This window comes from Phodopus roborovskii, unplaced genomic scaffold (assembly GCF_943737965.1).
Source record: "Phodopus roborovskii unplaced genomic scaffold, PHOROB, whole genome shotgun sequence".
NCBI lineage: Eukaryota > Metazoa > Chordata > Mammalia > Rodentia > Cricetidae > Phodopus > Phodopus roborovskii.
Window position 1 is genome coordinate 551,875 of NW_026126417.1, and position 15,626 is coordinate 567,500.

General features: G+C 38.9%; 1 protein-coding gene across 4 annotated transcripts in view; it reads right to left on the bottom strand.

The window, feature by feature from the left end:
• Cdin1 (CDAN1 interacting nuclease 1) overlaps positions 1 to 15,626 on the bottom strand; it is a 205,256-nt gene that overhangs the window by 112,044 nt on the left and 77,586 nt on the right. For all 4 annotated transcript variants that reach the window (XM_051183770.1, XM_051183769.1, XM_051183768.1 and 1 more), the window contains 2 exons: positions 4,335 to 4,414; positions 3,934 to 3,983 (listed from right to left, as the gene is read on the bottom strand). In XM_051183770.1, coding sequence (XP_051039727.1) covers positions 3,934 to 3,983; positions 4,335 to 4,414 — 130 coding nt within the window. The remainder of the gene's footprint in view (positions 1 to 3,933; positions 3,984 to 4,334; positions 4,415 to 15,626) is intronic.

Genomic DNA, 15,626 nt, shown 5'->3' on the forward strand with positions numbered 1-15,626 from the left:
TGAGGATGAGGGTTGAGAGTATAACACATTGATACAGTGTTTGCCTAGCTCTCTTGTTAACCTGGGTTGCTCTCTAGCAATGAAGGCAAACAAGTAAAGCCAGGAAAGAGCTCTATCCAAGGCCCATGTCTGATCACACACCTTTTCCAAAAGCATCAGAATTATGTAACACTGGCTACTACTCAATGCTTCCTAAGCAGCACATAAGCTTCATGCTAAATCTTTAAGGATTCAGCTAAATGCATAACCTAAACTGTTATGCTAAACACCCTGAGATCTTATTTAAATCTTCACATCAACTTCAAGAGTAGATAGATGTGGTCCCATTTTCTCAGTCATGTAAAGGAAGATCAGAAATGCTGAGAACTGTGCTCAAGGTCCTATGGCTCATAAATACTGAAGCCAGTGTTAAGCCTTTGAAGTTTGCTTTCTTCTGAAGGAAAGAAACCATACTAAGTCTTTAAAAAAAAAAAAAAAAAAGTCACACTATTCTGATCCTTCAGTACGGGTGAAACCATTTAGTAGAAACTTTCAGGACCTCCTTCCTTGTCCACCCCACCAAATCCTACAATATCAACATGGGCATAGCACTCCTTGACTTAGCAGAGATGGTTATTCTGATCAAGCATTACAAGCATTCCACTTAATTCAAAGACAACTCATGTTTCACTAGTAAAACAACAACAACAAAATCCTAGAAAATCACCCTGCCCTTCCTCAATGGGTTACAGGTGACTGTCATTTAAGTCACCTAATTCAAGAAACAGTCACTTTTGTTCATGATCAAAATAAGACCAAATAAATATTACTGCCCCCACCCTGCTTTATTTTTGTTTCTCTTCCAATGCACATGACTGCACTTATTTATTTTTAACTAGATACAAAATAAACAAAAAAATTTAAATCATAGAATTTCACACATTTTCTGAGTCCATTGAAGACATTTGATGGATAAGTCTCAATGGTCTCTCATTATGAGGGTATCCCACATTTTCAAACTAAATTATTTACTTCTTTCCACATAAATGTGCTCTCACTTTTATTGTTGTAAATTATTTACATCTAAAATGTTGAATCATGAAACTGAGGTTACTGATGGTACAGAAAAGAAAGCCACAGCCCCTGATGCTTCCTGCGTCATCATCTCCCCTTGCTTCTCTCTTCAGACCTTTGTCTAATAGCTGTGGCCTAGAGTGCCACTTAGGAAAGTTGAAGTGGCTGCTTTTTCATTGAGTTTGCTTGGTGGATATGAGATGCAGAGGCAAAGATATGGGGGCAGGGACGACGATGACACATACTATACAAAATAAGTAAGTCAACAAATAAATACAGCAGGCACCAAAAGGAAAATAAAGCACTCTGACAATGCATCCTCTTTACCACTGTGATTAGTGTGTCATTTTAGTAAAGTGACCAATTTACTTTATTCTCTGAACATGAATGCCTACATGTAACATTTTCATAATAGAGTAAGGAGGTTTTGCATCTATTCCATTTTACCATATGTGTGCTTTCTCTGTAAGAAACTGATGTACTTTAGTGAGGATAAGCAAGGGAAACAAAGATTACCCAAACAAACAGGACCACACAGAAGAGCATTTCTTACTTACAAAGAAAACCAATAATTTTATTCGGTGTGAAATAAAATAATTTCTGTTGATCTGTCTAGGAAGCATCTTTGCAAGCCTATTTACAGTCTATGAAACTGACACCACTTCAATGCAAAGATACAATCAGTCTCCCCACAAACTCCCCAGCCTGTTTTATTTTGTATAGATACTGTAATCACCAATTTTAAATTTTGGAAAGATATACTTCTTGATTATGCTTTGTTTGATATAGACATAAAAATGTAAGGTCTACAACAAAATAAAGTTTATAAAAGCAGTAATTTACCTGGTAATATGCATAATAGAACTGAAAAATTAGAATCTAGTCAGTGATTACAATTTATATACATACATCATATTTATCATTTGAAATTACATAGTCCATTAAATCCTACCGACAATACACAGCCAAAGGAGAACATGAATGATGGTAAAAAATATATATGTATACAAGAAAAATATTCCAGACAGAATTTATAATGTTCCATAAGCAGAAACACTTAGACACTGTCTATAAGGATACCTATTATTGATGTATGGTAGTGACCATGGGGTAGAACTTGTAAATAACCTCACAAGCCATTTTCTTTGCCAGCAATACAGCAATCTAGTTTCCCGTAAGCATCTCAACTATTACTGAAAAATAGCCTCCTGGCATTTACAAAGCAGTTGACTTCATACTTTAGTTCATGCATATATAATTAGAGAGTTATATTTAAAATCAATATGCAATCCTTCAAAAGACATTATGCTTTTAAAACCTTAACTTTAAATTGATTTTTAACTATTTTATGTGCTTTGAAATTAGCATGTAATTCAGGCCCAGGCACTCTGAGATGGTGTCAATTGTTATATAAATGTGCTGAAGTTTATCACTTAGGCGCTCCTACAACTTTTAACACCCCAATTAATTTCATGCCGAAAATAAAAGCATAGTTACACTTTAGTCTAATAAAAAAGCCTCCTTTTGACAATATCACGGTTTGGTTCATTTTAGTTAGGGCACCAGATCAGAGAATGCATCTGTGAAAAGGTACATCCTAGTTATTCAATACTCTTGTGAGAGGGCTCTAATCTAAGATTATGCCAAATGTTAATTGTGTCTTTAGGAAAGAAAGTAATTTTCTTCTCAAAACATTTGAGCCAGGTGTGACAACACACAATCACAATCCCAACACAAAGGAAATTGGAGGCAGGTGGATTGAGATCATAAGGCCAGCCTGGACAATATAGCAAAACCATGCCTCAAATATGTTTTGCTAACTGTCTCAAAGCCTTTGTAAGACTAGAAGAATATAAACACACACATGCATAAACATATATATGCATATGTAGATATATACAACATATATGTGCACATGTGAATATGAATACACATACATGCATGGATATGCACATATGTATATAAATGTGTGGATATGTGCACACACATACTCAGCTTGCAAGAGAACCCAACAAAAATTCTGACTGGTGAACACTGAGTCACAGCTGACCCCTCTGCCATCTCTGCTATCAAAATCTAGCCCAGGAAGGATGTGCTTTAAATGATTTCCACCAGAAATGATGCCCATTAATTTAGAAAGTACTCCTTTCCCTAAAGTGTTATCAAAATTCTCAGTCATGACATTTTGTTTATCAATAATCTCTACTAAAATCGTTGCCATTCACTCAAACTTATTTTAAGAAGTGAGCATTAACTCTTTAGGAATTTCAGTGGTTTTAATAACAAATGACTGGACATATGCTTTCACAGCCTTAAATTTGGTCTCAAGGGGGAAATTAGCACAGTTTCTTAAAAAATGTTGACTAGGGATCCAAATGACAGTGCAGATTGCAGTCAGTATTTAAGCAAGGAGTCTACTGCCCTTTAAAATGTGTGGGTCTCTGGTGGCATTTTAATAACATCATCCTTTAACTCCAGGTTCAAAATTATTCTAGAGTACTCACCTGAATTTGGCTCATTTTAAATGGAACTTTGTTATATTTTTAAAAATGGCCACTGGGATGGTTCCATACATTCCAAGACAGTGTGTTACCTGCCTAATGACTCTGCACCTTTCGACTCATTGAAAAGCAAGCAGTTTGAAACAAGCATGCAGATGTGCATCTTCTGAACTGACTTCTTCCTGTGGCCAAGCTGATCTTTCCTAAGTGGGAGAAAAGAATGGACTGCAGTGACCCTCCAGATGACTGAATGTAAAATAGGACAGTATGAAATGTGTTTTGTGAAGCAGAACTTTATGTCAGGTTAAAGCTAGACACATCTACTCCACTGAGTCTAAGCTCGTCAATTGTGCACCTAAAATTTTATGGGGAAGGATACTGCTTGATGCAGTCCACCAGCGGTCCATAACAGCAGTCGTTCACGATGCACTGCAGACAAATAAGAGAAGGGTTATAGGCTGGAAGGACTACAAACCCCACCATGGTAAACATTCTAAAAGCAGTCATTACTTCCTCCCCCTCCACCACCACCCAAAAGAAAGCTATCAAAAGGCTATTCAGATTTAATCACAGAAAACAAAAACTGCATGCTTTTTATTTACTATAAAAGCAAGCTATTAAAAAGTAAAATGCTCTCCTTGAAAATATTGCATTGCCATTTATGGTGTGCCATGACCTCAGTGATAGTTTATGATGACAGTAATTAAATGAGGTTTAAAATCCTCTACTCGGCTAGGCAGATAACAGCATCGCGCCACTGAAAACAGCTGTGATTAATACCTGATAGACCTGGTTGGCTAGAACTCCATCTGGAATCTGAGAAGGGTCCCGTAGCATATTATTTATAACAGACTTGGAGGCTGTAGAAGGAAAGAGATGAACTATTAGCAGACAGTCAACACACTTTTAATATGACATGAGAAGTGACGTATACCAAGGTACACACAGACCACAAAAAGAAAAACAGTACTGATACTGATCATTTCCCTGAGATTTTCATCTAAGAGAATCTCTTAATTAGATCTTTTTTGCCAAGTATTTGTAAGATACATTGCCAGATTTGACAATGACCTGTTTTTTCCAAGGTAAATTAACAAGTGTAGACCTAAAGCATATGTCTATTTGTAGACTAATCAGCTTTGGAAAATCCAGCTTTGGGAAAAGAAAAACCCAACAGCAATAAACAGAAAAGAATAACTTTTACAGGTAGAGATCTTATTCCCAAGCAACTATATGTTCAAGTTAGCTAGGGTAGGCCAGACTCATAGGCTTCAGTAATGTCAATAAAAACATCACTCAATACTAAATCTGTCCAAAATAATACCTGTCAACTGCTACCAGTTGATATGTCCATTTCACAGGTGAGGAATACAGGTAAGAAAGGCTTATAACTGTGGGAATCTGAAATGAGGAAAAAGTGTGTGTGTGTGTGAGTGTGTGTGTGCACTGTAATATTTGTACATAATGTACCCCACAATCTGACATATGCTTTGTTTTTAGATTGCTTGTAATCTAATTCAATACAAATGGCATGTAAACCATTGTTATACTGTCTTTACTGAGTAAGAAAGGTGTGTACATGTTGAATACAGACACATTTTTCTCCCTTACATTTCCTATTAGTAATTGGTAGAGTCCTCTGTGTGGAACTTATGAGTATAGGGGACCTATCATTTTGGGAGGGCAGGGTGGATAGGAAGTAGATATATTTTATATGTAAATAAATTTTACACCACAAATATGTCCCAGCCACCTACAAACAAGGCTGATATCCCAGGAACTACTACATCAGAAGAAAGGCAGAATGGAAAGGATCAAGAGATGGATGTATTTGAGGTGCAAAGCTGTGAAAACTATGAAGAACATCTTGCTCCTACTTTTCTCCTCGTAAAAATCAATTCTGTCAGAACCCTCCAATGGAATCATCCTCAAATATTTAGCAGGATGGCTTAGGGAATGAACCATGCAGAGACTGCTTGAATGGCTCTTGCACTATTATTTAATTAAGAAAGTCAGTAAATGTCATAGCTGTGTGCCATTTTAGTACTTGGATAATTTTAAGCTTGGTTTTTTTATTATCATGTTCTCTATCCAGTGGCCTTGAGACACTGACAAATATGAGATATGATAGTAAACATTGTGGAAAGAAATGACAGCATCTTTAGTGTAGAACTGATTCTAAAAAAAAAACTTTAATTATTATCTATGATAGTTACACGATTGTATGCTATAGCATCACTGATACATGTGACAGAAATTTGCAAGCACGTGTTTGCATGAATGCAGAAAGCCCTTATGGAATCTCAAAAGAACATCGCCAAGCTATCTTATCCAAACCTGTCTTGCAACCAGTTCTGCAAACTAGCAAACAGTGTGGCCCCTTGCATTCAGTGACTTCATCTGTTGGAAGTGATGCTATTATTTGAGTTGACTGCTCTAAAGAGTTCTCAAGTGAGTCTCTTGAGAAAACAGCTGTCACATCACTTGGTTAAAGTTCAAGTAGTAGTCTGAACCAAATGAGACTTAAGACATTGGCTGCGTTTTATAAACTTGGGCTACACTCAATTATTATTGACAGAAATTACCATGGATAAGTGGTATGGATACTGAGAATATGAAACAGTAACCCATCACCTTACTTAGGAACAGATGATGTGGGAACAGCACTAAAGAGACAACAATGTGCCTGGTGAACCTGCCCACTTTCCCTAGCATAATTCTAAAGCCTAGCCAGATGGTGGAGATCAAAGCAGTTGTTCACATGTGTGGTCGCCTTCTCTGAGAATACTTTCTTTGGTCTGCCACTCATTTGCAGATGCTAATGGCACATACACCCTTCTATGTTTCCCAGGGAAACAGGAACCTTCTCTGTGCACACCTGGTCATGAGGTGCAAAGGTGTTGCAATGCCAATTCATGCCCATGTGAAGAAAACATTATTTATAGACAAGTGTGACCCAAACTGCTAGCCACTGGGAAATTACTGACCTCTTAACAAAGTACATGCAAATCCATTGTTCAAATAATTTTTAAAAGCTCTTTTTCAATAAGACACTCAATGTCCCAAGGTCTGAGAAATGTAGGTCATTTATTTTTTTGGGGGGGGGGAGAGAAAATGTCAAAAAAGAAAGTAATGGTTTTAATTTCATCATAACATAAACTTCTTGGGATTCAGTACCATGGTCAATAAACTTTTTTAAAAACATCATTTGAGCGTTGGGGAGATAGATGGCTTAGTGGTCTAAGTGCTTGCCATGCAAGTCTGAAGAACAGAGTTTGAATCCTCAGAATCCATGTAAACACCAAGTGTGAGTATGGTGGCCTTTTTGTACAGCACTCAGAAGGCAGAGTGAAGTGGCTAAGACTAGCCAAACCATATGGGTGAATTCTAGGTTTGCTTAAGAGACCCTGTGACCAAAGAATAAGAACAGGTGAGGGTGATCGTCAACGTCAATCTGGGACTTCCACATGTGTGCGTGTGTGCCCAAGCATGAGCACATACACACACAGAAAGAGAGAAAATACAAGAAAAAATTCACTTTTATATGTTGAAGAGAACATTACAAAACAACAAAATAAAGAGAGTTAGTTGTTTTTAATTAAAGCTGTAAACCTGAAAATGGAGGTATACGAATCAGGGCTCCCATTCCAACCCCTAAGCTTTAGGAAACACTGTGGAAGAAGGGGTGGAAAGACTCTACAAGTTCAAGAAATAAGATGCCTGTTGTGACTTAGTGCCTTCAAGATATGACAAGGATGCTGTACACATGACACCTCAGCAATATGATTATCTAAAGAAGACCTACATAATAGCCACACATGTCAATATGGGTCAGTGAAATTTCATAAGGATCAACCCCTAGATGAAGAGTTCCAGGCAGTCAGTGACTATTGAGTGGGAAAGAGGCAGTTTTCTCCATGGCTGAGCCCCTTGATAGGTTTTTCTAATTCTAAGTGCTCAGTTCTAAACACATGTACATAGGAGCAACACTAACTGGGCACAGTGTAGGCTTCCAGAATTTTTTTTTTTTATTTACTTTATTTTACATGTCGATCCCAGTTCCCTCCATCCCTTCCCCCTTTCCTCCTTCCCTCCCTCCCTCCCTTTTACCCACTCTGCCCTCTCACATGCACCCTAACCACCCTCCCCTCCCATCCCCCACCCCAATTCCCTATGTAGGGGAATGCCATCCAGTTGGGGTCATGTAGATCTGACAGGTCATGTGAAGTAGGGACTAGGGCTTTTCTCCTGTCTCTAGGTTAAGGCAGTTATCCCTCCATGGGGGAATGTGTTCCCAAGGTCCTTTTGTGCACCAGGGATACATCCTGGCTCCACTGACTGAGGTCCCTTAGACTGCTCAGTCCTTCTGGCTGAGACCCATATTCAGGGGGACCTGAGTCAGTCCCATGCTGGCTTCCCAACTATCAGTCTGGGGACCCGTTAGCTCCTCCTTGTTCAGGTCAGCTGTCTCTATGTGTTTCTACAGTCTGGTCTTGTCCTCTCCATCTGCATCTGGGTTCTAGTTCGACTCAGTGTTTATGTATGGGTGTTTGCATGGAGACAGAAAGCCTGTTCTCCCTTCCTGACTCTTTGTACTGTAGCAGGTACATGATTTCTCCTTTCTAGAAAGAAGGCACAAAATAAGAATTTAAGTCATTTGGGGTCATGGCCACAAGAACAGCAGAGGGCAGGCACTAGATAAAGCATGTCACAAGAGATGGCAGCAATGTTTCAACTAAGGCAAATGCTTAAGATTGTGAATGTGTTCATTATAGAAAGCTTCTAACATAAGGAGTATACAAAATTAGCATAATGAATACTCATGGAGTAGCTGTGTGCTTTGACTCATGTATCTATAATATGTTTACTTCATGTATTATTTTGTGTAAACTCTTTTCTGTTACTTACATTTGGACTTATCTCTACTCTTACTTTTTATGTTCTATCACTCAATCTTTCTGTTCTCTTTCTCAACTAAGTTTTACCTTTTCTTTATCAAGTTATTCCTTTGAAACCAGTATGTTCTGAATTTATTCCTTTGGTCATCCTCTCAAAGAAGTATCCAATCTTTGACATTCTACATGTAAGAAATAAGATGGTACCTACCATCAGCCTTCCCCACCAGGTCTGAGAGTTGAACTAATCTCTGAGAACAGAGATATGAATTTAGAGAACAGCTTGACCTTTTACCTATTTAACAAAATAAAGATATTAGATTCACGCATGAGTATGTGAGCTCTTCAACCATGGGTTTTTGCTAGGATTTTTAGTACCAGATATGTGTTCCCTTCTGTAGAGTAGGGCTTAAATCTAATCAGAAATGCAGAGAATGAATTGCCAGGGAGTTGCCTGCTGAGGAAGAAATAAGCTTGGATACCACTAGGCAAAGACCTAGTGGAGATAAAAAGATTAATAGAAATGGATTAATAATTAAGAGAGAGCTAGCCAATAAGAATCCTGAGCCATGGGCCAAACAGTTTATAATATTAGCCTCTGTGTTTTTGCTTATTTGTGACTAAACTGCTGCCGGTTCAGGCAGGACAGAAATCTCTGTCTGGACCTCACTATATACAAGTAATGCCTAATGCAGTTGGATATCATCTGACAACTGAATCCTACAGGACAAATTAAATTTCTACCTAGTATATAACCAAGTAAGAAACTTAAAAGTTGTTAAATATAAAAGCAGCATGTAAGGAAAAAAAGTAGACATGTCCAAAGAATGACTGCTTCTGGTGATCAGCAACTTGTCTCTGGAAACCTGCAGCTTCAGGACCATTGTGCATCATCTACTTGAGTCCACCAAATATGCCAACAGCTATTATTTAAGCATCTGGCTAAGGCATGATTTTTACCAGTCCTCTCCAAACTCCTACACACAGCCTCCAAAACTACATTTCCCCCCCTCATTTTCCCTTGGCTCAAACTTTGAAACCCAGTTCAATTTCTACCTCTTCTGCTCAAGCCATTCTTGTTTTGATAACCTGTATGGCTCTCTCATATGTTAGACTGAAAAGGACTCCTACTGACTATCATCAACCTTTTGGCAATTTTTGTTACTTTGTCAACTGTTCAAAAGAAATTGATCAGAAGATCATGATTTAAAATCTCTCTACACTTTAAAAAATTATAAGAAAATGGAAAATTTAGACTACTAGAGATGCTACTTCTGTCTTTAAATATCTAAGTACTCATGGTGGTTAACTTTCTCAACTTGACAAAATTTCAAATCACCTAAAAGAAAAATCATTAGAAATATTTGTGATGAAATTTCTGGTTGGCTTAATTGAGCTGAGAAACGCTGCCCTAAAAATGATGGCAGCATACCATGTGCTGAGATCCCAAACTGAACAAAAAGTAGAGAGTGAACTGAGCATCCATCCTTGTCTCTGGCTCAGGACTATAGATAGCAATGACCAGCTACCTTGTATTCCTGCTGCCAAAAAGTCTTTGCCATGATGGGCAGCAGTACCCATGAGCCCAAATTGACATTTCTTCCTCTTTTAGGCTGCTTTTGTCAGGTATTTTTTCACAACAATGAGAAAATAACTTATAGAGGATTTTTATATGCAGGAAGAACTAGTGTTCTTATAGGTTCCCATATGATAAGGAAAAGTCTCTCAAGTTTATTGCTACTTATGAAGCCACAAGTTTTCAGATTTTTAAGCTCAGCACTATACAGCTCTAAATCCCTGTCTAATGTATTCACTTTAAAAACTTAAAATGTTTAAAATTTTTGACAGTGTCATACATACATGCAATCTATTGTAACTGCTCTTTCCTCTGACTTTCTCATATTTATTTTCCTTCTACCTCTACCAACCACACCCCTACAGTCTCTTTCTGAGATTCATGACTTTTAGTTTTGTTTTGTGACCCATTCAGTGTGACCAGGGCCAGCTGTGTTGCCACTGAATGAGGACTAATACTGGAGGGGGTGATTGTGTTGGTGCAGACACTGAAAGGAATGAGTTATCTTCTGGGATATACCAGTAGAAAATAATTACTGCTGAATAAGGCGTATAGCCCCAATTCCTTCCTTCATCCATGTCTGACTGTCAATGGATTCATTCTTGTGGACTTGGTGCAGACAAGCACAGCTACAGTGAGTTCCTGATGGTCTTGTAGACCCAAGCACAGCTGCAGTGAGTGCCTGATGGTCTTGCAGACCCAAGCACAGCAGCAGTGAGTGCCTGATGGTCTTGTAGACCCAAGCACAGCAGCAGTGAGTGCCTGATGGTCTTGCAGACCCAAGCACAGCAGCAGTGAGTGCCTGATGGTTTTTTAGACCCAAGTACAGCTGCAGTGAGTTCCTGATGGTCTTGTAGACACAAATACAGCTGCAGTGAGTTCCTGATGGTCTTGTAGACCCAAACACAGCTGCAGTGAGTTCCTGATGGTCTTGCAGACCCAAGTACAGCTGCACTGTGTTCCTGATGGTCTTGCAGAACCAAGTACAGCTAGCTACAGTGAGTTCCTGACTGTAATATGACTGTCTTGCTCAGAGGATGGGACTTTATAGCTCCTTTCTTTGTCTTCTGGCTCTATTCTTTCTTCCCCCTCCTCAGTGTTCCCTAAGCCTGGGAGGGCAGTATAAATGTTTTATTTGGGGATGAACCCTCATCTGCCACTTATTCTCAGTACTTTGTGCAGCCCTGAGTCTTCCCATTCATCATCATCCACTGGAGAGAGGCTTCTCTGATTAAGGCTGGGAGTAGAATCTGTCAATACGTATAAACATAAATATTTACAAGGTAATGACTTCATGTCAATTTAGCTAAATGATAGTCAGTTCCCCCCTAGGGCCTATGATCTTCCCTGTCATGTGTCCTTTAGTTTGTTCTGTTTTTATTGATTTATTCACTTTGTTTATTTGCTCCATTTATTTATTCATTCCTTCAGTACTGGGCATATATTCCCTGCTCTGGAGTGGGCTCAAAGAGCAGTTGGTTAGACACAGACCAATAATGCCACTAGTGCATAACTAGGCATTTCTAGCTTGATAGGTTGATGCCAAAGTTGTAGAGTGAAGACTGATGTCTTTTCTCCCCCATCAGCTTCCATACCATCTCCTAGGATGATCTGAATTCCTGAATGACATCTATGAACCACCACCCCTAACTTTTTGAGACAAGTTTTCAGGGTTGCCTAGAATTCACTATGTACTTCAGGTTGGTCTTGAACTTGCAGTGATCCTCCTGGTTCATCCTCCCAAGTGCCAAGATCCTATGTATTAGCCACCATGCCTAGTTAAGTAAATATTTCTTAACCTCAAATATTTTTAAATTATATTTATTCATTTAATGGGGGGGGGATACATGTCATACACGCCATAGTTTGCCTGTGGAAGTCAGAGATCAACTTCTGGGAATGCGTTCTTTTCCTTCACAATGTGCATCATAAGGATCAAATTCAGGTTAACAGACTTAGTGGCAAGCTCCTTTACAACCCACTTCAAAAAAAAACTTTTTTTTATAATTGCTTGTCTCAATTGACCGGCTCAGCCATACCTCTTATGCAAGTTTTAAGATTATATTTTAATTACATTTCTCCCTTCCCTTTCCTCCCTCTAAATCCTCTCATATACCCCTCTATGCTGTCCTACTAACTCATGGCCTCTTTTTTCCCATCAATTATTATTACATACATATATGTATTTGTATTTACATATACATCCCTAAATATAAGCTGTTGAGTCCACATGTTACTTATATGTGTGTTTTCAGGGCTAACCATGTGCAATTATAATGCCACAGGTTATGTGCATCTGATTATGCCACACCATTATGGAGAAGGCATGACTCACATGAGTGACAAAGGAATCATTTGTATCAGAATACTTGAAATGCTGTTTAAAATCAGAAGTTTTTTCTCTCAGGTGCTACAAGATAACAATTCAGTACTTTGCTAAATGAATAAATAAATACGTTGCCAAATGAAAGAGAAGGCTACTCCAAAATCAAATGAAAGAGAAGGCTACTCCAAAATCCAGTCTTATTCGTTTTTCTTACTATGAATGAATAGGCTAAAAACAAAACCATTTAGGGGACGCAGAATAAGAAGAAATACAATATAGTGTATCTTAAGAAAAGTGTTGAAAACATATGAGCATGTGTAACCACAAAGGGGTGTGTGTGTAAGTATTTTATGTTTATGTCAAAATGGTCTATCTTTTAAAATAGAATTATAAATTTCCATTTTAAATTGTAAATGTAGCTGGTGAGATGACTCAGGCGGTAACACTCCAACCTTCACCATTTAGGTTTGATACCTGGGAATCACATAGTACAAGAGAACCAACTCCTGAAAATTGTCCTGAAACACACATATGCATATGTAGATATGCACTAGCATGAGAGCTACACATACACACTAAATATACTTTAAAATGACACAAGTATCAAGACCTATTATGTGGTATCATGCAGATGGAACAAAAGTCAAATGCTGGCTTCACATTTGTACAATGTCAGAGGAATGTTCACATAGGGATGTAAGGTACCTCATGTTTCTATTACACTGTCCGTGTTCAAATGTATGTGGGTGCCTGTACATGTATGCACTTGTACATGTGGAGGCCATGCCTGGTTTCTTGGGAGCTCTTTACCCTTGCTTTTTGAGACAAAGTCTCTCACTGGAGCTTATTAATTAGGCTTGTGTAGCTGACCATGGGATCTGCCTTTCTCTGCTCCCACTGGGCTGGGATTTCAAGGGCACTGCTACCATGCTGGCCTTTTTACATTGGTTCTGGAGGATGAACTCAAGTCCCATGTTTGCATGGCAAGCAGTTTACTGTGCCCCTCAAATTTCCATTTCTAAAGTGGGGAAAAAACCAAAATGGATAATAGCAAGCATTTACTTACATAGTATGCCAGGCACTACTCTAGCTACTTAGCTAGGGCTAGAGTGCAGCTCAGCACAGTCCGTGGGTTCAATCACCAGTACCACAGGAAACAAACAAAATCCCCACAAAGTTCACTTGTAATTAACTGACATTTCCATGATGTTCCGATGCAGAGGTAGCTAGTGTTATGTTCCCAAGAAAGAAACTGTGTAAAGAGGGGTAAATATAACCAATCAATATCTCACTCTTAGTGATAGAGATATGAATTTGTTGTAGCCATTGAGTCTGTTAGTCCCTTGGGTATTTTTCCACCTCTAGTTGTGTATTTGAAGCCATGTGAAGTGCTCTGATCGATGTATCCTGACTGTTAGAATGCCACCTAAGCCTTTCAGCAAAGCACCCTGTGCTCTGGGCAGAGATGACATAGGGACATGGAAAGATGCTAACCTTTCACATTTCTTCTGGGGCCCAATTTGAGAGTGGAGACAGGTAAAGAAAAGAACCAGTCCAAAGTTGAAGAAAAAAGTTCATGTGATAGAACACCTGACCAAACTAGGCATGGAGGTCCATACCTATAATTCTGGGAATCTGGGAGTCTCAAACACGAGGACTCCTTCAGCGTGTGACTAGCTTGGGCCACATAGTGAGATCTAAAACAACCTGAGATACAGTGTGAGACCTTGCCTTAAAGTTAAAGCAAAGCAAACAACATCAGAAATCCTGACAATATCTCAAGTGTCTTATGGTCTATAGAGGAAAGAAAACTGGATTTTCCAAAATGGAACCCCATGGTGACTGCTTGTATGACCAAGCATGCACCATTCAGTGAGGCTGGCAGGTCTTTGCCTTGAGACACCAAATTTCAGAGCTCTCTCTCTCTCTCTCTCTCTCTCTCTCTCTCTCTCTCTCTCTCTCTCTCTCTCTCTCTCTCTCACACACACACACACACACACACACACGTACCTCTGCTAGCCCACTTATTTTTATCTCCTAGGTTCTATTTGCTGGCAGAGACCCACACCACATCATGAGGTCTGTCACAGGCTCAATCAGGGAAAAGCTGATTCTAAGACATTAAAAGTGCTGCCAGGATTACAGGGATTCATGGAAAGACAAAGTGCACAGGCAAGAACCATCATATTTTCCTAGCAGACTCCCTCTCCCGATGGGAAAAGAAGAACCTAAATTTCATATCCCAAATTGTAAGAGAGGGGCAGATAAGGAGTCTAGGGCAAATGTTTAAGGCAGTTAAACAATATGGAAACATGCACTTTCAGTGTATTGGAAGAAACACTTCCTGGGAACCAAGCCCATTGGACTAATTACAGCCAGGGGCGGCACTGCATTCCTATTTACAAATCACTTTCTTTTAATTCTCCTGAGCAAGGGGAACAAAATCTCAACTTTCAAGGAAAACACATCTATTCAATTTCTGCCCATTATGTAATACAAAGATATTCTCTACAGCTTTCTTTTATTTTACTAGTTACCACCACCCCTCCCCCATTAAAGAAAGGTCAAAATCCTATGTGTGCCAGAAGCTATGAGTTGAAGGCAAGGTATAGGTCACCCTCATTTCAAAGAAGAACAGCATGAAAATAACCTACCAGATTTAAAAAAAAAAAAAAAAAAAAAAAAAAACAACAACAGAAACAAAAGATGCAGAGGCTTGAGAGTATGAGCTTTTAAGAAGTCCCATATTCCGATACCTTTAGCAAGTTATTCATTTAATTGAACAAGTTAGTAGTCTGATCTAAAAATAGCCATGCAATTAACAGTGTACTATATAATTAAAATCTGTATATCATTAAATTATGTGGACGTTAACTTCACTATGAATTCTTTATGTAATGAGACAGTTAAAAGATACATTTCTTCACTTGTAATTAATCTTTCAGCTAGTGCGATGAACACAATGGCAGCCGGGTCCTGTGCCAAAGGGAGAGGGGGTGTTTACAAGGAGTCCTAGGGCATGCTCTCAGGAGCTTGGGGAAACAAAGTGTGTTTGGGAAGAAGGACACTTGCCTCTGAGGGAGAGTTACCAGTGAGCTCATTCTGTGCGCATCATTTTTGGATGCCCTGAATGACAGACACACCAGGGCTAGACACTGCTCCATTGAAAACACATGACAGATAGTTTATATTGTTGGAAATTTTCTTCGGTAGCCGTGATCTACCAAAGAGTGGAAGAAAGGGACTTAATACATTTCTGAGAACTGAAGAGATTG